General features: G+C 31.0%; 4 protein-coding genes across 5 annotated transcripts; 2 read left to right on the forward strand and 2 right to left on the reverse strand.

Moving 5' to 3' along the window:
* The first annotated feature begins 3391 nt into the window (after positions 1-3391).
* LOC110657426 (probable WRKY transcription factor 15) lies at positions 3392-5116 on the forward strand. 2 transcript variants are annotated; one of them, XM_021814624.2, is made up of 3 exons: positions 3392-4300; positions 4392-4520; positions 4685-5116. In XM_021814624.2, exons 1-3 carry the CDS (start codon positions 3549-3551, stop codon positions 4842-4844), a joined length of 1041 nt encoding a protein of 346 aa, XP_021670316.2. In that variant the 5' UTR covers positions 3392-3548; the 3' UTR covers positions 4845-5116. The 2 variants fall into 2 exon arrangements, with proteins under 2 accessions (XP_021670316.2, XP_021670317.2); XM_021814625.2 differs by having other exon boundaries at positions 4395-4520.
* Positions 5117-10357: 5241 nt separating this feature from the next.
* Positions 10358-13680, forward strand: LOC110657425 (uncharacterized). Its single transcript, XM_021814623.2, has 3 exons — positions 10358-10920; positions 11351-11457; positions 12451-13680. The coding sequence occupies exons 1-3, from the start codon at positions 10474-10476 to the stop codon at positions 13217-13219; spliced, it is 1323 nt and encodes a 440-aa protein (XP_021670315.2). The 5' UTR covers positions 10358-10473; the 3' UTR covers positions 13220-13680.
* Positions 13681-13774: 94 nt separating this feature from the next.
* LOC110657422 (probable 2-oxoglutarate-dependent dioxygenase At3g50210) lies at positions 13775-18619 on the reverse strand. Its single transcript, XM_021814620.2, has 12 exons — positions 18462-18619; positions 18248-18363; positions 17593-17711; positions 17428-17491; positions 17024-17091; positions 16348-16406; positions 16099-16264; positions 15953-15972; positions 15823-15869; positions 14311-14391; positions 14136-14225; positions 13775-14057 (listed from the first exon to the last, which is right to left on the reverse strand). Exons 1-12 carry the CDS (start codon positions 18493-18495, stop codon positions 13932-13934), a joined length of 990 nt encoding a protein of 329 aa, XP_021670312.2. The 5' UTR covers positions 18496-18619; the 3' UTR covers positions 13775-13931.
* A 199-nt stretch (positions 18620-18818) lies between these two features.
* On the reverse strand, positions 18819-20199 carry LOC110657423 (protein IRX15-LIKE). Its single transcript, XM_021814622.2, has one exon. The coding sequence runs from the start codon at positions 20001-20003 to the stop codon at positions 19059-19061; it is 945 nt and encodes a 314-aa protein (XP_021670314.1). The 5' UTR covers positions 20004-20199; the 3' UTR covers positions 18819-19058.
* Between the last annotated feature and the right edge of the window lie 2753 nt (positions 20200-22952).

Below are 22952 nucleotides of genomic sequence, written 5' to 3' on the forward strand. Positions count from 1 at the left end.
TTTAAATATAAAATATACCAAATAAAAAAATTTATTTATAAATAAATTATATCATAAAATTTATTTACAAATGAAATAAATTTTACCATAAAATTAAACTAAACAGAGTCTAACAAATTGAGATGGTAAATTCTACTAATAATATTACATTGAATTAAACAAGTTTTGATTTGGTTGCATAAATGAAAATTATTTAATAAATATAGATGCATGTATAAAAGCAAATTAAATCTCATCTTGGAATCTAACAAGAACAATAATTGGTAATTTTGACCAAAAGTTTGAGGAAACTTCTCCTCCTCTTTAAAAGAAAGTAGAGGAAACTTCTCATCATATTAGCTTAACTAGTACAAATATTTGGCATTATTATTTCAACTAACTTCAGATCAAAATCTATATATATATATATATATATATATATATATATATATATATATATATTATGAAATTAATTAATTTTAATATTTTATATTTAATGAATTATAATTATAAAAATTGTTAATATTTTTAATAATATATATAATTATTTAAATATAAAATAAATAATTATTTAAATATAAAATTGAGATCTATGGATTATTTTATTAATAAAAATAAATTAGAGAATAAATTATTTCAAATTAAAAATAAATTAATAATAAAGATTAGCAAGTTAACGGAATAAAAATTCTATGATTAAACTATTTATCACAAAAAATATAAGGACTTACATGAGGTTTTAAACATATTTCAACAATTAATTTATAATTTATCCTATAATTTTTTTTTCAATGTCCCATTCTGATTCTTATATATCTCCACTTTTAATTTAGTAAATTTCTAAAAAGAAAAAAAAAAAGCATAAAAAGAATAAGAAGCTAAATAAGGAAATTGACCTCAATATATAATTATGAGTCTATTTAGTTTAATTATTAAATACAATTAATATTATGATTGTTATTAGTTAATAATTGATAGTTAATAATTGATAATAATTTATTTATATTAATTATTGAATAAAAAAATATTTAATAATTATTATTGGTATATAAAATAATTAATAAAGATATAGATTACATAATATATTTTATTATTAAAATAACATATGATTATTAATTTATTATATTATATTATTATTAAAATAAATATATAGTTACTAATAATAAAAAAAAAGGACCATGACCTCTGAAAGCCATCCAGGTACCCATCAATTTTTTTTAAATACATCTGCACATAGTGCATTGTGAGCTTGATTCGAGAAATGAGTAAAGGGCATTTTTGTCCAATAATAAAAAGTTTTCACAGCTATTCATGAACATCTATATATATATATATATATATATATATATATATATAGACACACACACTTGATAGAAAAAATAAAAGATTGATATCAATTATCAATTATATATTTTAAAAAGTTTATCAAATATATGAATTTAGCTGTATAAATATTTATTAATTATCAATTAAATTTAATAATTAAATTATACACATATAAAAATAATAATTATTTCTAAATTTAATCTGATCTGTTTCACACCTATTTTTTTTTTTGATATTATTCTAATCTCGATATTATGTGAAGCGGATATAAAAGACTTTCTCATACTCTAAATTTCCTTAACCTGCATTAATAGTAATATATTCTTTTATTAAAAAATTAATTTATTTTTACATAATCGAATATTATAATTTTAATAAAAAATATATATTATTGAGATAATATTTTATTTTTTAATTTAATAAATTTAAAATTTAAATGATATAAATGAGAGTAATTTGAAAAAAAAAAATTGTAACTAAAAAAGGGGACATTAATTGTGTAATGAAAAATTCAAACATAGGAAGAGAATAACCAAAAAAAAAAAAGAAAATTGTTGGATGTAATAAAATAATTAAATTAACTTTTAATTAATTATCCTATTATTTGAATTGCATCGTTTAAAGCCTATTTATAGGAGAGAAAGCAAAAGGACAAAAGGTCCTATTGGACCTGTCCTAATCCACAGAGACAAATTGCAAAACCACAAAATAGGAAGCTAACTTTGCGAAATTTCCCAACTCATAAAAGTCAACTATATCAAGCGGGCAGCGACCCGTTTCTTTTGGCAATCGGACGGCTGGCTAAAGACGATGCTTTGACTTCTTCTGCTTCGACCACGACATCCCTTTACACTACCCTAATCAGGGCACGTCAATTCACCTTTTCCTGGCTCCCATCACTCTAAATTAATTATTAATTATGTATTGCAAATTTAATTTATTAATTATTTTTATTTACATGATTTTCATTAATTTATTAAGAGAAAGTTTTATTTACATACTTGTCATTAATTCAGCGTCCCTTAATTTCAAAACCATCGTTATTTCTAAGTAAATTTAAATTTATAAATATTTAAAATTTTAAATAATTATATTTTAAATAGTTAATAAATAATTAATATATTTAATAAAAAAATTTAAAAATATAATTATTATTAAAATAATTAAAAAATATATTAATTATTTGAAAAATAAATAAAAATATATAGTAATATTTTAAAATTAAATGAGAATAATATAATAAATTAATTTATTAAACTGATTTATGAGTACTTAAAATAAAAAAGTTCATATCCTTTAGTTATGTTTTTTATTTTATTTATTACTTATAAGTTATATTTAGAAGTTTTAAAAATTTTTAAACATATGAGTCAACAGAAAATTAAAATTTAAGTCAAACACCTTTAAAAGTAATAAGTCATAAATAGAATAATATTTAATTTATTTTATAAGTTATTAAAAATATTTAAAATAAATAAAAAATTATAAGTAAAGTATGTTCACTTATTTCTCATTATTTATTTATTCTAAATTACTTTGTAGCTAAATATAATTTTTAAAAATATCAACACTATTTTTATTTTAAGAATTACAATATTTTACCTCATAATCTTTTTAATTATTTTGATAAATTTAATCATTTTAAACACTTATTAACCAAAACACTTGAATTATTTAAAAATAATTTCTAAATAATTTTATCAAACACTCAATTAATTATTTTTAAATTGAGTTATAAATTAAAAAATATACTTTAAATAAAAAATAAAAAACAAATAATTAAATCAAACACTTTTCAAATATATGGCACAATTTATTATAATTTTTTTAATTTATTTAACTCTAATCGAATTTGAAGTTAAAAATATTTAAATATTAATTTAAATATATAAAAATAAAAAAATTGGATTATTTTTTTACCTATTTATTATCAGATTTAGAGCCGTTTAAAAGAGAGATAAAAGGTCCAACATAAAGAAATGTGATTGTGGTGGAATCTTATTCGCACCCACATCTACATGTTTGACGGCAAATGCTAGAGTGACAGGTCAGTGACCTACTCTTGGTCGATAGGGTTGTGTAACCGATGCCATCCTTTTGACCAAACTGCAAAAGAAGGTTAGACCCTTCCCTTCCCCTTCTCCCACGCCCTTTATCAACAGCACACCTCTCTTCGTTTTCTTTTCACTCGCTTTAATCTCTCTTTCTCCTCTCTTTTCTCTCATGGTCTTGTTTCAGTAGTCATGGCTGTAGAGCTTATGATGGCTTATAGGAACGATGGTTTTGCAGCTAAAGTGGAAGAGAACGCAGTCCAAGAGGCTGCTTCAGGGCTTGAGAGTGTCAATAAGCTCATCAGATTGCTCTCGCATCAAAATCAAGAAAATCTTCAATCGTCATCTTCTTCTCCAAGCTCAGGACCCTCCATGGATATAGGGATGGATTGCAAGGCAGTTGCAGATGTTGCTGTTTCTAAATTCAAGAGAGTTATTTCTCTTCTGGGTCGAACCAGAACTGGCCATGCTCGCTTTAGAAGAGCTCCTGTGGCAACTCCTGTAAACAACACCCAGATTAGCCTAGAAAATCAAGTTCTTGAAAGTAAGGTTTATTATGCTATGCCGATCCAGCTGATTCCTCCTCCTCCTCCTCCTCCTCCTCCTCCTCCAGTTCCTAATCATTTCCATGATTATTCTTCTGTGACGATGATGTCAAAGAATAATGGGGTGATCAGTGACAGGAAAGAATCGTCTACCACCCTCAATTTTTCTTATTCTTCTGCTGGGAATTCTTTTGTTTCTTCCTTGACCGGTGATACGATTGATAGTAAACAGCTATCCTCTTCATCAGCGTTTCAGATTACCAATCTTTCTCAGGTTTCTTCATCTGGAAAGCCTCCACTTTCTTCTTCTTCCTTGAAGAGGAAGTGTAGTTCTGAGAATATGGGTTCTGGAAAGTGCAGTGGTGGGTCTTCTGGTCGTTGCCATTGCTCTAAGAAGAGGTAGGTCTCTGTTTCAAATAATTTTGATTACTTCTTGCTTTCTTTTTCAAAAAAATTCAATTAACCTGGATCTTGGTTTTGCTTTCTGTAGTAGAAAGTTGAGACTGAAGAGAGTGGTGAGGGTTCCAGCAATTAGCTTGAAGATGGCTGATATTCCACCAGATGATTACTCCTGGAGAAAATATGGACAAAAACCCATTAAAGGGTCCCCTCATCCAAGGTATATACTCGTACACATATGCTTTTTATCTACTTTCGCAGAGCTAATTAAGCTCTTGTGTATTAAGATTCCATTAATTGCTATTTCAAAATCATAATTAACCAAGTGGGACTAGTGAACCCTGGATTAATTTGCTGTTCTTGGTTTGTGATCACATTATACAGAGGCTATTACAAGTGCAGTAGCGTGAGAGGTTGCCCAGCACGTAAGCATGTGGAGCGAGCTTTAGACGATCCATCAATGCTTGTAGTCACCTACGAAGGAGAACACAATCATACTCTCTCCATTGCAGAGACAACCAATCTCATCTTAGAATCCTCATAGGTTAATCACCAGCGTCATCATCTTCATCCCATCAACAACAAAAACAAAAACTGTAACCAAAAACAGTTTTAAACAAATGGGATTTTAGTTTCATTTCAACTTGAGTGTAGGAATAGTTTGTAGTAACAGTAGCTAGCGAGAGCTGTGTACAATGGGATTCAAAGAAACTCTCTCAAGCTTTAATCTCAAAGGAGATTAGTGGGTTTGGTTCATTTCATTTCTCTCTGTAAAATATTATAAATTCCTCAGCTTCTCAATTTTTATTTTTTTCATCTCTTTGAATTGAAAAATTGTGATCCCAATTGGACATTTGTTAAGTAAAAGAAAAAAGAATGTGAAGATGGTGGGATTTGGTATTGGATTTTGGGTCTAAAAGCAAAGGATAAATCAAAAGCAAAATGGGAATTCAATCCTTTCTGGAATTTTTAAAATTAGATTGATTGATTGCTTGCTCTAGTCTGTGTCTGGATGCCTAATTCCTACTTTTCTTGCATCATCTTTTGATTAACATAGTAAAAGAAAAAGACTGGGTCAAACAAAGGCCAAGAAAAGAAGGGCAGACCCTGACCAGCGTGTAGTGTCGTGTTTGGGACGGTTGACCATAAGAAATAAGTTGGCAGTTTCCAGTTGGACGGCCAATTCACTAACTACAGTTAGATCTAATTAACTTAAGAGAATTTATATATATAGTATTTAGCTAGATAATGGTCAATAAAGAAAAACAATAAAGGAAGGTAGGTGTAAGAATAATAGTGCGAGGAAGTGTAGACAAAAGGCAAAGGGTGAGGGAAATGGATGGGAATGCAAAATGGGCAAAAGTCAAAATGGGTGGGTGGGGGAATTGATTAAACAAAAGGGTCATAAAAAGGGCCCTACAATGTTTGAAATAATTAGAAATTTTGGCTGGTTGTAATTGCTTTGGCTTTGCTCAACGTCAACGTTGATGGTCCCCTCCTTGAAAGCTGAAATCGGCGATCATCATACGCAGAAATCATTTTTTGATGAAGTATTAATATTAACACTTCCGAATTACAGTACCTTCCTTGCAACGCCTAATTTATTATTATTATTATTACAAAGTACTAGAGGAAGTGGAGGATTTGGTTTGGTTGTCTTGCGCCCCTTTGCGTAGGTCAAAGGCTATTACCGCCTGGATCCTTTGCATTTGGCGTTTTTCTTCGCCTATTTGCTTTTGCATTTATAATATTCAGAGAATCTTAGGTCCACAGGCGTATGGACAATGTTTCTACTCAGCCTCGCACATGATTCCCCATTCTCCTCCTAGTCTAATTAAAATTAAAATTAATTTAATCAAATTTAAAATTTAAATCAACAAATAATTTGCAAGTCTCAAGCCAAACATAATCACTTTGAAGCTGATCTTCATCCTTTCCCCTTTAACAAAGAAGCTGGGATTTTTATGTAATATATTTTAAGTTGAGAGATTTTTATATAATATTTTTTAAATAAATAAATTTTATGATAATAAAATAAAGACGAGAGAGAAAAGTGTAATAAATTCTAAATTAAAGGCTATTAATAAAAGTTAAACAAAATATAATTTGATATTAAAGACTCCTTTTCAATAAAATTTGAACAGAAATAATTGAAATAAAAATTTTTAGCTGCCAAAATCTGTCAAATCACACAAAATATATCCAATTGCATGGGAATGTCAATTTAAACACAAATTCTCAATTCTCATGCTTTGCACATTTTGTAGAAAGTATCATCCAAAGACAAGGGTTTGTCAATTAATAATAAGATGGAGATAATGATAAGATTGGGAATTGGGGATGAGAGTAGTTATTATTGCACCAACATGAAAAAGCTTTGCAAGAAAAGAATATCAAAGTGTATGCCTTTTTCTTTTATGCTTAGCTATTGGATTGAACATAAATATGAAACAAGCCAACAAGTCAAGAAAGCATGTGATATTCAATTGTTGTGCATGGATAAAAAGCAGGTCATAGTGGGAACTAACTCATTGTGTGGGGTATTATATCTATAAAGGACTTCTTGTTTTCTTTTTCATATGAAAATGTGTTTCTTACTATTAGATTTAATGTGTTTTGAAAGATATGTGTGTTTAGTTTGACTTATAAGTATACTAAGTCTATTTATAAATAGAAAAATCATAAATAGATTAGCATTTAATTTAGTCTATAAGTTAAAAAAACTATTTAAAATAAGTTAGAAGTCATAAATAAGGTACTTATGACTTATCTACTTATTTTAAAAATACTGTTTGACTAAATAAAAGACTATATAATCCTAATAATTTTTAAAAATATCAACATTATCCTATTTTAATAACTACAACATTTAATTAAATATTTTTTTTAGTAATTTCAATAAACTAAATTATTTTTAAACACATTTTAATCAAATACTTAAACCATTTAAAAGTTATATTTAAGTAGTTTTACTAAATAATTAATTATTTATTTTTAATTTGACTCATAAGTTAAAAAATATATTTTAAATTAAAAGTTAAAAGTAAATCGCTAAACCAAATATTCTTAAAGTGCACTCGGTATATATATATTATTTTTATAAAAATATGGGTCTAGCCTTTTTATAATTAAGGAAAAACTGTTTTATTATATAGAAAGAAACACTATTTTTTAGTGCTATCAAGTGTAACCTATAATTAACTGTATTTGGAATACTTTTTAAAATAATAAAATTTATATAAATTTTATTATTTGTAATAATTGATAAGTGAAATATATGTATTCATATTTTTTTTTAAAAAAATACAATTTAAGCAGAGTGCTTTGGGTATTTAATAGAAATTTTTCTTAAATAAAATGGATTCATGCAAAATCATGCTATTTTTAGTATGAATTCATTTTTTTTTAAATATTTATTTTTTAATTAAAAAAATTAAATTTCAATAATTTTAAACTTTTCAAATATAAAATTTAATAAAAAAATTAATTAAATTATTATTATTTTTTTAATTTTTAGACCTTCTAATCACAATAATTATAATTTTAAATTGGAATTTGCGCATTTCTTAACTCTATACAACTATTTAAATGATAATTTTTTTACTATAAAATACACAATAAAATATAGTAAATTAAAAATACGATATATCAGGACTTTTGAATTTCTCACTCGTAATATATATATATATATTTACCTCTGACCTCTGTTTAACAAAGGTTAAATATAACTAATTATTTTATAAAAAAATATTTTATATTATTTGATTGCAATGTTAAATTATATATGTATAAATATTTTTATATTTTTTTTAAATGCTAAAAAATACAGAAATATTTTTTTTTTGAAAAAAAAATGGAGCTTTATTTATTTTTTTAATTTTTATTTACTGGTTTTATGGAGGGGTTTAATCCCACATAATTTTTATTTTTTTGTCCCTGATATTAGGGATATTTCATATCAGTTCATCAATTTTAATTTGTAATCAAAAAATTATTTTATTTTCATTTTTCTTTTCACAAAAATCCTTGTTACCCAAATTGGAAGTGAAAAATTGAAAATGCCAGAGCTGGAATTTCAGGATCAGAGCTCATTGAGATAAGGCTTTAGAACTTGCCATGCTAGCCCTAACTCTAATAATTTTTTATTTTTTAAAAAATTTCAATTTTTATTTTTTATAAAATAATAAAAAAAGCATGAAAAATGTATTCACTTGATGTTATAAATATATACTTTCTTAAATAATTATTCAATTTTAATTATAAAAAATTGTAGTATAATTTTGATTATAAAAAAATTTATTATTTTATATTGGAATTTAGTTTGAAAACAAAGTTTAAGTCCAAAGGAAAATGGTAGCACAAATCTTAGTTAAATTTAGAAAAATTAGAAAAATAAAATTTCAATTCTTTATTTAAAAAATTTCACATGTGAATATAAAATGTTATTCTTAAGTTTTCTTTTTCTTATTTTCATATATGAATATTGATTTTTCTTATTTAAGCTAATGAACTTAAAATATAAAATATATAATGAAACTACCTATTAAATATTGAGTCATACCTGATTCGGTTCAGCTCTGAACCAAACTGAATAGATAAAATCGAAAATCAAAAATTAAGAATTTTGAAAATCAAATCAAACCGATCAATAAAAGATAATCGAACCGAATCAAATTAATAAATATCGATTCGGTTTTAAACCGATCAAACTGAATTTTGTAAGATTTCATATTTTTAACATTAAATCTCAATAACAAAAACATAAAAAAACTTAGAAATCAAAATTCAAAAATCTTAGGGTTTCCTTGATAGATATATATTAGTAATTTTGATTTGGTTTGATTTTTTTTTATGAAAAATAATTAAACCGAACTGATTAATCGAAATTATCGAAATTTATAAACCGAACCGATTGACTCGAATTGACTTGATTCAGTTCAATTTTTCAATTCAGACCGAAAACGGCTCACCCCCTAGCTGATGCACCGAGTGAAGACAAAAATTTTTCCATGAACATACTCTTAGTCTCTTCTTTTATGATCTTCTGCTTCCAATGCGCACAACCGCAACTATATTGCTTATGAAATTTCTCTAGTAATCTTGCAACAAAGTTTGAGAAATTTCCAAACTTGAAATTTATTATTATTATTATTATTATTGAGATTGAGTCGAGCAATTTGCATGCCTTTTCTTCTTGGGTAGATCAAAGATTTACTTAACGAATCGAATTTTTTTTTTTTAACAATATAGGTTCTGGAGGATCTGAAGATGTTGTTAGCATGGTTGATTCCTTGTTCATCATATGAATTGAAAATGGTTTCATCTTGAGGGTGATTGAAGTATATTTCTATTTGACAAAATTTATACTGCTTCGCTACCCTAGAATCCATTAAATTCGATGTAGCATTTTGCAGAACATGAAGCTTCCTCTTGTGGCGGTGAGCGGTGATGATGGGCCATCAGGAAGAGTGGTAGAATACTATACGTCTGGTGTGTCATAATAATTTTTGTTTTTAGTTTTCAAATTTTAAAAATCTTATTTTAAGAAATCATATATTATCTCAAATATAAATTTATTATTTTTAAAATTTTAAAAATCTTATTTTAATAAATTACATGTTCTCACAAACATAAATTCATGATTTTTAAATCTTAAAAAACATTTTATTATTTTATAAAATATTTTCTTAATAGTGTTTTAACCGCTTATTGTAAGCATGAATTTAAGCCTCTATTTAAAAAGAAATTTTATAAAGCAAGGTGTTTTAAGGTTTTAAAATCTTAAATTAATATTTAGAAAAATAAATTTTTTTTAAAATAAGAGCTTTTTATTTTTTTAACTTAATAAATTAATAAGTTAAAAATATTTTTTTCTGCAAAATCACTAAATATTTTTAAAAATATTCTCTTACTATCAAATAATAAAAAACTATAAAAATTTAAAAATATGAAAAATTTTATTTAAAAAAATCTTACTGTCCTACCCCAAATAGAGGCCCAACGAGCGAATTATGAAGCCAACCCAAGCCCATGACCAAAGGCGCAGACACAAAGCGGGGCTCCCCAGTTCCAGTCTCAACTCTCAAATTGCCGAATCTTGGGAACCGCTCTGCGTGCTCTCTACCTTGTCCGAAGGCGGCGATGGGTTGCCTATCCATTCCCATCGTCAGCCCATGAAAAATCTATTCTCTTCTCAATTCATTTCTCTCGAAACCTTACCCTCTACGCCACTCAAACCCCTTATGGCCTCGTCTCTAACCCATGCCCTCTGCCAAGATCCTCCTCCTCCACACCTAGATGACCTTCTCTGTTCTAAACCACAGCAACACCAAACGGAAGACGATAACGATACCTCTTTGCCTGATACGTCGTCGTCCTTCTGCTTGGGCTCCCCTAGTCGGTACCTGAGCGGAGAGTCTAGGGTGGAGCGAGCATGGTCCCACTGGACGAAGCTGGGCCGACCCAAGTTGATTGTTGCTCCTATGGTGGACAATTCGGAGCTGCCGTTTCGAATGCTTTGTAGAAAATATGGGGCCGACGCTGCTTATACTCCGATGTTGCATTCCAGGATTTTCACTGAGAACGAAAAGTATCGAAACCAGGAATTTACTACTTGTCAGGTATTCACTTAAGCTTCGTTTTTACTAATAAGTGATTTGCTTTATTTGTGCCTTAGTAAGTAGCATTATCTAGTGCCTTAATTTACTATAGAAAACTCAGTTTTATGTGCATTATGCTTGAGTTGGATTTGTTGGGTATTAAGCCTTTTGGGTTATCATGAAAGCTGATTTATATTGTAGATTTCTATTACTTTTTATTAACGTGGGATGCTTATGGTTATGCTACTGTGTATTGTGAAACTGAGCCTCCTGGAACAATTCTACAGTTGTATGCTATATACTGCATTGATTCGTGCCATTTTCTTCTGTGGGGATGGGGGTACATGAGTTAATCTCTCACAAATTGCAAACATCTAGCTTTGGATGATATTCTTCTCTCTGTTCGTTCTATGACCATAATATTGAGATGCGTTTGTGATAACAATTGCAGGAAGATCGTCCATTATTTGTTCAATTTTGTGCCAATAATCCAGACACCTTTTTGGATGCTGCACGGAGGGTTGAACCTTATTGTGATTATGTAGACATTAATCTGGGGTAATATTCTTAACCAATTATCTAAGCAAATGCTTTTTCTAATGTCTTTAAAATAGCTTAATTTTTTTAAGAGGAATGAAGATAACTTTGATTTTTTAATACAAGTTTTAGGTTTAGTTTTTTGTTTCTCTGATTCTTATGGAAAATGTTTGGTTAGAGTAGGGATCTATTCTTTGCAGCATATTAAAATTTTACTGTTTCTTAGCATATCAAATTATTCTTGTTTGCACTTAGTTTTAAGATATCTGTTGTGAACTTTGATAAGACTGATAAAAGGAATCTCATTAAGCTCCAAATTTTTTGAATCAAGTTAGTTCATGTCACAGAACACTATGTAGACTGAAATAATACAGCTTTTTTCATTACATGGATGAGGGCAAGATCGTCAAAGCAGTATTATTTTAAAGGGCATAGAGTACACTGGAGTTCACTAAAATTTATCCTTTTGAGAACATTAAATCAGTTAAAAATTCAGTAGTCTTTAGTATGTTTGGAATCATAGGAAATAGTTGATGAAATGGTGTAATTATATAAATCAGTAGTGCTAATGATTTTTGTTGGGGGTAGTGTTGATTTTGATTCAAACTGGTGGTAGTTTTGAGTGATGGTTGTGGTGTTGTTAGTGGCAGTTGATGATAAGAATGACAATGATGGTGTAGTGGTGGGATTATGGTGGTAGAAGTAGCGATGGTTTGGGTGATACCTGTGTTGTGGTAGTGTGGTGCATAATAGTCATGGTATGTTGGTGGTGATGGTGGTGGTGGTGGTACTGATGGCAATGATGGTGGGTCAAAATTTGAATGAAATATCTTAGATATTAGGCAATTCAAATATCGTTCCATTAGCTTTCTCATTATAAAGAATAATTTGATCATACTTGAATTGATGAAATGTAATATATTTCCAACTATCAAGCATGCATGCATGATTCCTGCAACTGTGGACTGAATCCTTTTACATAAAATGTAATTGGCTATAATGGCATCTGTACAGGTGTCCTCAGCGGATAGCCAGACGGGGGAACTATGGAGCTTTCTTAATGGATAATCTTCCGCTTGTCAAATCTTTAGTTGAAAAGTTGGCTTGCAACCTTCATGTTCCTGTGTCTTGCAAAATCCGGGTGTTCCCAAAATTAGAGGATACTATTAATTATGCGAAAATGTTGGAGGAAGCTGGTTGTTCCCTTTTAGCTGTCCATGGTCGAACTAGAGATGAGAAAGATGGAAAGAAATTCCGGGCTGACTGGAAGGCCATCAAGGCTGTAAAAAGTGCTGTCAGAATCCCAGTTCTTGCTAATGGGAACATCCGGCATATGGATGATGTTCAGAACTGTTTGGAAGAGACTGGTGCTGATGGGGTGCTTTCGGCTGAATCTCTCCTTGAGAATCCAGCTCTATTTGCTGGATTTCGGACAGCTGAATGGGTAATTGGTGATGAAAAAAGAAATAGAGATGGAAATCTGGACCAGGCAGATTTGTTAGTGGAGTATTTGAAGCTTTGTGAAAAATACCCTGTACCATGGAGAATGATCCGCGCTCATGTGCACAAGATGTTGGGAGACTGGTTCAGGATACATCCTCATGTAAGGGAAGATCTCAATGCACAATCCAGGCTGACGTTTGAATTTTTATATAATATAGTAGACCAACTCAGAGAGTTAGGTGGGAGGATTCCACTTTATCTGAAGGATGTTGAAGTCGATACACTGGCAGCAGAAGTTACTGCAAATGGTTTGGCCAATAATTTTTGCAATACATGGTAGTTAGGTTGCTGGTGCACATTATTCATACCATGGAAAATGAGAATCAGTGAGCAGGTTATCATTAATCAATTTGTTGTCTCTTATAATATTATTAGACTGGAACAATACAGCAATTTGTGGTGCTAATTATTGCTAATCCATTTTTTGAGGAAGCAGAAGACATTCCACCAGTCAGGCTGCACACACCCGATTTTCCTCCCTCTATCGCATGGCAACTCTCGAAATGCATTTTTGTGTTGACTTTCTTTTATTGTTGATATTTGTACCACGGAGAAGTAACTACTCGAAAGGCTGTATTCTCTTTTTTTTTTTTTTTTCTGCGTAGATTATCTGTTATCGTATAAGAAAAACAATGCTCTACAACGTGTCAGGTGCTGTATTTCCCTGCTTCGGCTAACATTTTCTGCCAGAAAAATCTAATAAAGCAATTCAATAGTAAAGGCATTTGGATTTTCGAAGAATTAATTGGCATTTGACAATGCCTTGAAGAAAAATTTCGAATGATGAGGTACGGTGTTCCATTTACAATTTTCCTTATCAGTCCTGAGGCCAGAATGAAGATAAATAGACAAATCCATTCAAGAGGATACATTTGCATGGATGAGTGCAAACACAAATTGCAACTCATACACTCTAAATAAATACTTCATAGCTAAGACACGGATGCATGGATTATTCAATGAAATATACACCTCAATTAAAATAACAAAGGTCAAACGAAGTTAGTTTGAACTTTGTTCACTAAATGCTCTCCATAAACTGCTTTTCCAGACTTCCTGATACCACCAGTCCTCTTTACACAAATATCTGAAGCCTCCACAGCTGCATCAAAGTTGGGCTGTTCATACAAAAAGGATGTGTGAGGGATCAATTGTCAATGAAATGAAGGAAGAGATAAATGGAGCTACTCACTAACCTCATGGAAATAAGCTATGCATACACGATATTTAGGAGAGGAGTTGATGACCTGATGCAGAGTTGAATCATACAAACCATTTGACCAAATCTGCAATTTGCCAAGACTCCATAAGAATGATCTACTAGAAGCAAAAGACTTATAAGACATTTAGGTCAGTGTTTAATTTTATTACCTTTAGCATGTCCCCAATGTTGCATACAAATGTCCCAGGAATTGGGGGAGCTGATATCCACTCACCAGACAGGTTTCGCACCTTCAACAGCTCATCTAATTTAGAATTCAGGGAAAAATAAAGCAAGCAGGTTTACTTAGCCTATCTATAAAGATCCTTCAACTTATCGTACTTCGGACTTTACTAAGAAATGGCTCCTACCTTCTATGCCCAACCTCACTATCACATTCAATAGCTAAATTTGAATGTTCAGGAACAGAATTTTGGGTAACATAATAGCAGCAAAGGTACAATAAGAACTGTAAAAGATGTAATGCAGATCATGTTGTCACAAGACTTTGGAACTAGAAGATAAATCCTTCTCTCTCACTAGGGCTTTTGAAGAGAGAGAGGGACGGGTGGGTTGTTTGTTGGGGGGGGTGGGTGTGTTTGGTGGTTGGGTGGTGCTTATAATTTGCTTATGGTCACTGATCTCCAATACTAAAATAAAGCTGCCTATTGCAGGAAATTAACTGTAACCACATTAATTTTAACCACGCTAACAATTTCATCCCTAACATTTGATTTGATTCCATTAAACAATTGGTCATTTACTATTAATCGTAGAGAAAAGGTCCAAAATGCCCATAATTTTCAGATGACTATAAAAAGAGATCTCCCCGATCCCCATCTTTCTCTCTCTCATTCACAATCATGTTCTTCAATTTCGATCAAATTAAGAGTTTGTTTATTCTTTGTATTAAATTGAATTGCCACTGTCAATGGCCAAATTGAGATGGATTGCTTATTTTAATTTGTTCTTTGATTAATTTGGGTTTTGTTTGCTGCTGGAAATTACCATTGAGATGGTTTCTTGGGTGATAGAGGAGGAGAGGGAGGATGAGAGAGAGATTGACAAGTGTATTTTTTAGATAAAAAAAATTTTTGAATGTCCTTTTTTTTTTTTCACTAACCTTAATTTTGGTTGATTTTGGACAGAAAGGCCAATTGGTTAATGGAATGATGAAATCATTACGTTTTCAAACAGCAAGGATGGGCCCGAGTTTTTTCCCCTAACCTCAGGGACTCTTTTATAAAATACCCTTTTATATAATATGCAGTTTTGTAAGGAAAAAAAAAAGGGGAACCAATAGATTAGTGGTTGGGACATGGAATGGATAAGAGAGGGTATGAAAAAGTCTAAAAAACATATAATAAATCCCAACTAGCTTGGGAGTGAGACATAGGTAGTTAAGATGATTTTTGTAAAGTATAAAAAGCATGTTAATTGCAAGGTTTGGATATAGGCACCAAATGGAACCTATATGTAACCACTGGTTATTTCACTGCTCAAGAGAACAAAAGATTTCTGAATGTAAAATATGTGATTTCTACAATGAAAGATGAGCGCATATCTTTACAAGGTCAGTAGAGTTGTCCAGAGATTCAACACCATGCATTTCTGTCAATATGTAGTGGAACATTTAAGACAGTACTCCCTAAAACTAGAGGATCAGAATAGTAGGGCCGTACCTGAAGTGCAGTTATATCATCATCCTGATTAACCAAAGTCAACAAACCTGTCGTGCAACACTTCAGAAGGACTGAGATTGATAAGCTAGAATTTACAAGGGGCTAACATTTTAAAGTTCATAAACTTTACCATAATCAGTGTGAGCTCCACTGTAATCATTCACCCAGAAGATATGTGCAGATGCAAACAAAGAAAAAGAGAAAAACATTTACATTAGACCCAACAACACAAGAAAAGTGCAAGTGCCAACTGAATCTGAAATGAGAATGCATTACCATCCAATGTCATTTTCAGCCAAATCTTGGCCTCTTGCACTAGATACACCTGGATAACCAATAATACGCAACACCCAAAATGCATCACCGGCTATTTCACCTTCCAATTCATCAGCTGAACCACCCAATGCTAGAGCAATTCCCCGCAGGATTTTTCTTGATAGTTCTGTCAAAGATAAGAATGGAACTTCTCAATCCGAAAAAAATCTGAGGGACAAATAGCAAGGAACCACACTACAGAAGGCATGCCTGTGCAAAGGGCTGCATATTCCTCCATCAGTGTTTTGAAGTTTGGTGGATTAAGTGGCCTGTGAAAAGGAGCAGAGATGAATAATGAGCACAAGTTCATATATGTTGAGAAGTAATCCAACATTCACTAACATACAACTTCATGAAGACAACTAATAACAAGTTTTGACTCAGGGCTAAACCTGAAGATCAGCACTCCTAAATTTCAGCGCGGTAGATTGAAAAAATTATAATTATCAAGCTTATTAAAATTGTGGAACATATAAATAAGCCATTACAGAAGATTACACTGATGAGCCATTTTATGAGCAAAAAAGCAACAATAATAATCCATTTGATATTGGTCAAAGTGTCTTATTAACAGCAAAGTGTTGCATCTTATGGCCAAACATAATGAAGCAGCAAACCGTTAAGGTTTGTGTTCCACCACGCAGAAGTTTTTTTAAAGTTTCAATTGAAAACCTCAGTCAAGGCTACCTTTGCTGACACAATATCATTATTTATACCAATTTACCAAAAGCAGCCAAGTATTGCTTGAGGTTTGATGGTTGAACATCCAGTTAATCTTAAATGATATGGTAATAATCACTTAACAGGATAAGAAAAGAAATACCATTCAATATTTGCAATATTCTGTCTATTAAGTTCGCCTAAAAACATCGAAATTTCTGCATACCATTGATTATGTCCTTCCATGGGTTTGCCAAGCTCTCCATACAGCCCCGGTTTCATATCTCTGTAACACTATAATGAACATAAAACAAAACAATAATCATTGTCTAGGGAAGAGAAAAAAATGAAAGGAGAAACAGCAGCAGCACTAGTGCACCAGCAATGGTGATTATAATCACAGATTCTTCAAAAGAGCCTCCATGGGATCATTGCCTGCACAAGTTGTAGTTGAAACTACATACAATAACAGCAAAACAAGTTCAACATGGAATGCGCACAACATTTATTACTTTTTATGTTTACTTATAATTTAGTATATTTGCAAAAGCATCTTATCTTAGTTAAAATGCATAATACAACATTCAAAGGATCACAGATATAGGATGACACTGAATAAGAAAAACCTACATCAATAGCTTCATGCATGTCAGGAATGCCTTTGGTTATATTTTCTCCAATTCTCTGGTATCCCCTGAATCCAAAGGAAGAGTTTATCGTGTGAATTAAAGTTCATAAATGCTACTAACAAAACCATAAGTTGTTAGATATAGCACGCTATTTCAAAAAGCAAACCTGTATCCAGCAGCAGCGGTCATCTTTATTTTCAATTTTTCTTCGTAGGGAAGATCAAAGAATCTGTGTGATACGTTTTTAACCTCTTTAATGAGAGAATCAGGTATACCATGGCCCCTCTAATCAACCACATAACCAAAAAGCATAAAGAAAATTAATAAAAAGAAAAAGGAAAAAGGCAAAAGCTAAACAAAATATAATCGAGCAACACATTGCTTTTCCTCCCTGATAATGTATCGAATCAATCTATATAGACAAGAGAAATTGCTGTCTTTATTCCAATAGGAGTATAAAACCACACGAACACAAACCCACCAAACATGCATGTGCCCAGACAATTAAAAAGTATGAAAATAATAGGATTTTTTCCCTCCTATCTGCTACAATTGAAAACAGAAGCACAAGGGATTAATTATTACTTCTAGCAGAAGACCAGTAAATATCCATACTGTTATATACTCATTAGAAACCACTAACTTATTACTATTTACTTTGTTTAATCCATTAATATATCTCAAAAACAAATTAACCAGAAAATTTCTACCTCTGGAAATTAATTTAGCACAGCAACATAAAATTCAACTACCCACCATCAGCTACAGCAATTTTGCAATAAACAAAGTGCAAAAAACACAAAATTAGGAAGGAAAATTACCACGTAGAAGAATCCAGCTTCTCTACAAGCCTGGTCCAATTGTTTAACGACTTCACACACAGTGGGGTCCCGAGCCATGTTTGGATCATCACACTTGGCTACCAAAGGACCAATATCTGCAGAGCTCAAAAGAAAAGTTTCCATTCGAAAAGTTACAAAATTTATTACTTGGTCAGGTAGATAATAGATACGGGTTCGAAGAAGATTTGATTACCGATAATTGGGATAGATTTGAAATCGGTGGCCATGACGCTTCGCCTGAGGATCTCTGTGTGAAATGGATCCAAAGGGGCCGCTAAGTACAGTCTATTAATGAGAAAGGGAAGAGTAGTGTTTAATCACGGAATGTGAAAGTTTTCTTGTCGTCTTCTTCTGTCTTTTTCCAAGAGAGAAGCCTACCACTAATTATAATTAAAATTTGATTAATACATTCAATTAAAATTTAATCAGAATTAAAAAAACTCATATCAATAATATTATAATAATTGAGCTGCTATTATAATGTAAATCCAATTTCAATCTTAAAAAAAAAAAAAACTAAAGGCTTAAATCTTAAATGATAGATGAGAAATGAACTAAAACAAATTGAGATTTTGAAGCTTCCATTGCCACGAAATTACAAGGGTTTTTTTGCATTACCAAAAAGAATTATTTTTTACATTCCCCAGTCCCCAATCCAAGAAGAAAAAGAGAAAAGGTCTAAGCTTTTCAATGATCATAAATAACCCACATTCTTTTTTTTTTTTTTTTTTTTTTACCACTTGTACCATTTGATATCCACTGGAACCATGTGCCTTTAAGACAAAAACAATTAGGATGATGAAGAAGAAGAAGCTGATTTTGATGTTTTGTTGCTGCAGAATTGGTAGCTATTCTCATCCATCTTCTCCACCACAAAATGAGCAAGCATGTCATTAGCTTCCACCAAGTTCTCTCTGCACAAGAACTCATCTCCATATACTTTCTCCACATCTCTGTAGTAATCATGCACAAATATATGAGTCTTCCCATTTCCTCCCTTCTTGCTTCTAGCTAGAACCCCAGATGTGAAGATTGGTGTCATCCTCCCTGGCCCTTCTGGTCCATCCCCTCGAGGCCCATCGATCAATATCACATCCCAATCCACCTCATAAACATGATTAGGCAAGTCATTAATCCCAAGCTTACATTCTGAGAAGAGAAGATTCTGAACTGGCTTGCATTCATTGTGTATTTGATCCCTTGTGGAGGCTATGAGTTCTCTGAATTCTCCCATTTTTGTTGTGTATTGAACATCAAACACATCAACTTCAGGGTGTAGCTCTTCGAAATAGGCAGCGTAGTATCTGTTTTCATCGATGAAAACTGTGCGGCCATTGTGGTTGAGGGCCTTCCAGAGAAGGGTTTCATGTGTTAGGCCAAAAACAAGAAAGTTACAAGGAGAAGAACACTTTCTAAGGACATCAGATATGGGTTTAATTTCGGAGTAGGACATGTGGAAACTGTCATTGGATCTTGAAGCATAGTGGAGGAGAGTATTGATGACTGTGGTAGGCAGTGGTGCGGTGGTGGAGATGGAGGAGGATGTGGCAGCAGCAGCCAAAGCGGCGGTGGATTTAGTGGGCAAAGACTCTCTAGTGTAGATAAGAGTAACAAGAAACGCAATAGTGAAGAAAGAAACAAAGGCAAGGAGCCATAAGCGATTGGAGCTTCCTTGTTTTTGGACATAAGGGTGAAGAAGAATAAGCTTTGTATTGTTATTGTTATTGCTCTTCATCTTTCTTGTGCAAAAGAGAGAGCAATGAAAATCCTCCCTTCTCTCGTTCTTGGTGGTCAAGATTTAGAATCTTGATTGAAATGAGAAAAGAGGGAATGATTTTAAAGAAGGGTTAGCTCTAAGGCAAAAGATCATGCTTTGAAGCAATAGTACAGCCAGAATGTGACATCAGTCACTTTACAATCAACCAAATAATATTCTAGATACCTAATTACAGCACATTTTCAAGCAAATTACATAATTTATTTAAATTAATTGTGTTGTTTCCATGCAATTGTGATCGGTCAAATGGGAAAATTATATTTAAAAATTTTCAAGAATTGAAGCAGCTCATTCTGATCCAAACTTTGATGTGCAATGGCAGCAAAACACAAAGTGGTTGGACTGGAGCTGGTGGAAGGAAGGTAGCGACCCAATAACTAATTACTAGCCAGAAGTCGCTTTTCCTTCATCATTTTTGTTTTAGTTCACAAGTAACATATATAATAATTAATTATATTGAATAATTAATTAAATAAATAGAGACCCTTTTCTTAAACAAGTAGTTACCATTGATGGAGACTAACTACCTGCAACTAGATTGTAATTGAAAAGCAATCATTAGATTATGCCCTACCTCCAGTGATTATGTACCAAAATGAGGTCCTTCATGGGATTGTGATCCATGGTAATTTTCAACTTCAAGCATACATACAGGTGTAACTAATTCTGTTACACAAGTACATGTAGTGTCCATAATAGCAGTAAAAGGTGTATATGTGCTGGATGGGTTTGGATTTGAAATTGATGTTGAGTCAAAACTTTTGTATAGGATGACAGAGGTTGAATAACTTTTTGATACTCAATTCAATTAAATTTTATTTAGATACATTTGAATATGTTATGTACTGCTAAAGTGTATAAATTATAAAAGAAATAATAATTCATCCTTTTCATATAGATATATTTATTAACATTTTATTTTTTATTATAATTAAATAAATAATTATCAATTATAAACTCAAATAATATTATTCATCAACTTAATTACACTTAAAAGATCACTGTTCATAGAAAAATTTTAGTCTATATAGAAAATATTTCTCTATCCTATTAAGGAATATTTCTTCCAACAAAGAGTACTTCAAAACAATTAGAATTTTAAATCATAAATCTAAGAGAACAGAATGTAATCAATTTTAAAATAGAATTGAATTTAAAAAAATATACGTATTGGATTTATATCGAGTTTAAATTTTATGTATTAAGTGTGTATTATTCGAATTTATTTATATAAATAATTAATTAAATAAAAAATATATATGTATTTATTACCATCTCATCTTCTGTATCATGAGACAAATACTTGAAAACTAAATTATTGTTTTAAGGGTTGATTAGAAAGAGTTCATATGGAGCAAGAATTTGAAGTACCTACCACCCATCTATGTTGTAGCACATGTATGTAATTTAAAATATTTATTTACAAAATGTCCTTAAAAAAATCCAATGCAACCTTTGACATTAGACTTCCTACCAAACTTAGCCCAATTTTCAATAGTTAGATGCCTCAATTATTACCTAAAATATATTCCTTGTCATGGAAATTATTATATTTATATGTACATGCTATTTTCATCATTGAAGGGAAATCATCTCAATAGTTTGATAAATAAACTTTAATTTTATTCACAAATTTTATATTTGCAAATTTCAATAATTTAGGATCAAATTTTTTACAAAATGATGTGTAAATTTTATTTCCTAAAAATTGTTTTATGTCCCATTAGGAGCTAGATGAGAGGGTTAAAAGAGAGAATTTGAGAAAAATTGAAAAAATATTAAGAATTGAAGAAAATGCAGAGAATAATTGTGTAAAAAACTAATGATATATATAAATAAATTAGGAGTGAGGTAACATATTTATTGAATTTTTTTATATTTAAATTGCCGGTTTAATTCGGTTCGGAACTGTCGGTTTATGGTTCTTAAAAAATATGAACCTGAACCAAACCGCAGAAGGACGGTTTTGATCCGGTTCGAAGCCAATTTCAGTTTTAATCGATTTTGGTCCAATTTTGACCCAACTAGTTCCGGTTCGATTCTGATTCAAAACCAGACTGTGGCCACCCCTAGTTTCGATTGTGAAACATTGTACTAATTTAAAGATCAACAATTATTTCAACCTTAATTTGATTCATTTTAAATATAATTAATTTTTCTCGATCCCATATTAATTTTGGAGTGGGACAGAAAGATCTTCTTTCCGCTCCAAATCCCCTTTATCTTGATACCAAATTCCAGTGAGACGGATACAGGGAGAGTGATCTCCAAAGGAAAGCAACGGAAATCTTGTCATGAGAGATGTAGTGAGAAGAGATGGTCCATAACCATAACAGAGAGATAGCCCAGCAAATGGATGACAAGTGAAGCCCAACTCAAATGGGAATGGACCTCTCTACAACCAAGTCATTATTCAAAGAGCTAGACCATCTCTTTCGCCTAAAAATTAACCAAATAATAATGATGATTACATGCGCCATTTTGGTGTGTGCTTTTTGTCTAAAAGCTCACAAATTTTGATAATAAAGGCTTTTCTTTAGTTCTTTTCCATTCAAAGCTTTGGGCTTTGTCATTGCCTGGTGGCCCAATCACCATCATCATTTCATTTTGCCTAAAAAACCCACCTGACATTTGACAAGACATCCTCCCCCCTGTGGATTTGTGATGTTCATAATTGTAAGCCCTCTTTCTGGTCAACAAAGCATCATCAACTTCATTAATCAAAATCTATCTACTTTAATTGAGATTCTCCCTTTTAGCGATTAATAATTTTGATTGATTTTGAATTTAATTTTAAATTAAAATTAAATCAATCTAATTTTAATTTAGTTAGATATTAATTTTAATTAATTTAATTTTAATTTCAATTTAGATTAATATAATTATGATTAATTTCAATTTCAAAAC

Source organism: Hevea brasiliensis, chromosome 10, assembly GCF_030052815.1.
Source record: "Hevea brasiliensis isolate MT/VB/25A 57/8 chromosome 10, ASM3005281v1, whole genome shotgun sequence".
Taxonomy (NCBI): domain Eukaryota; kingdom Viridiplantae; phylum Streptophyta; class Magnoliopsida; order Malpighiales; family Euphorbiaceae; genus Hevea; species Hevea brasiliensis.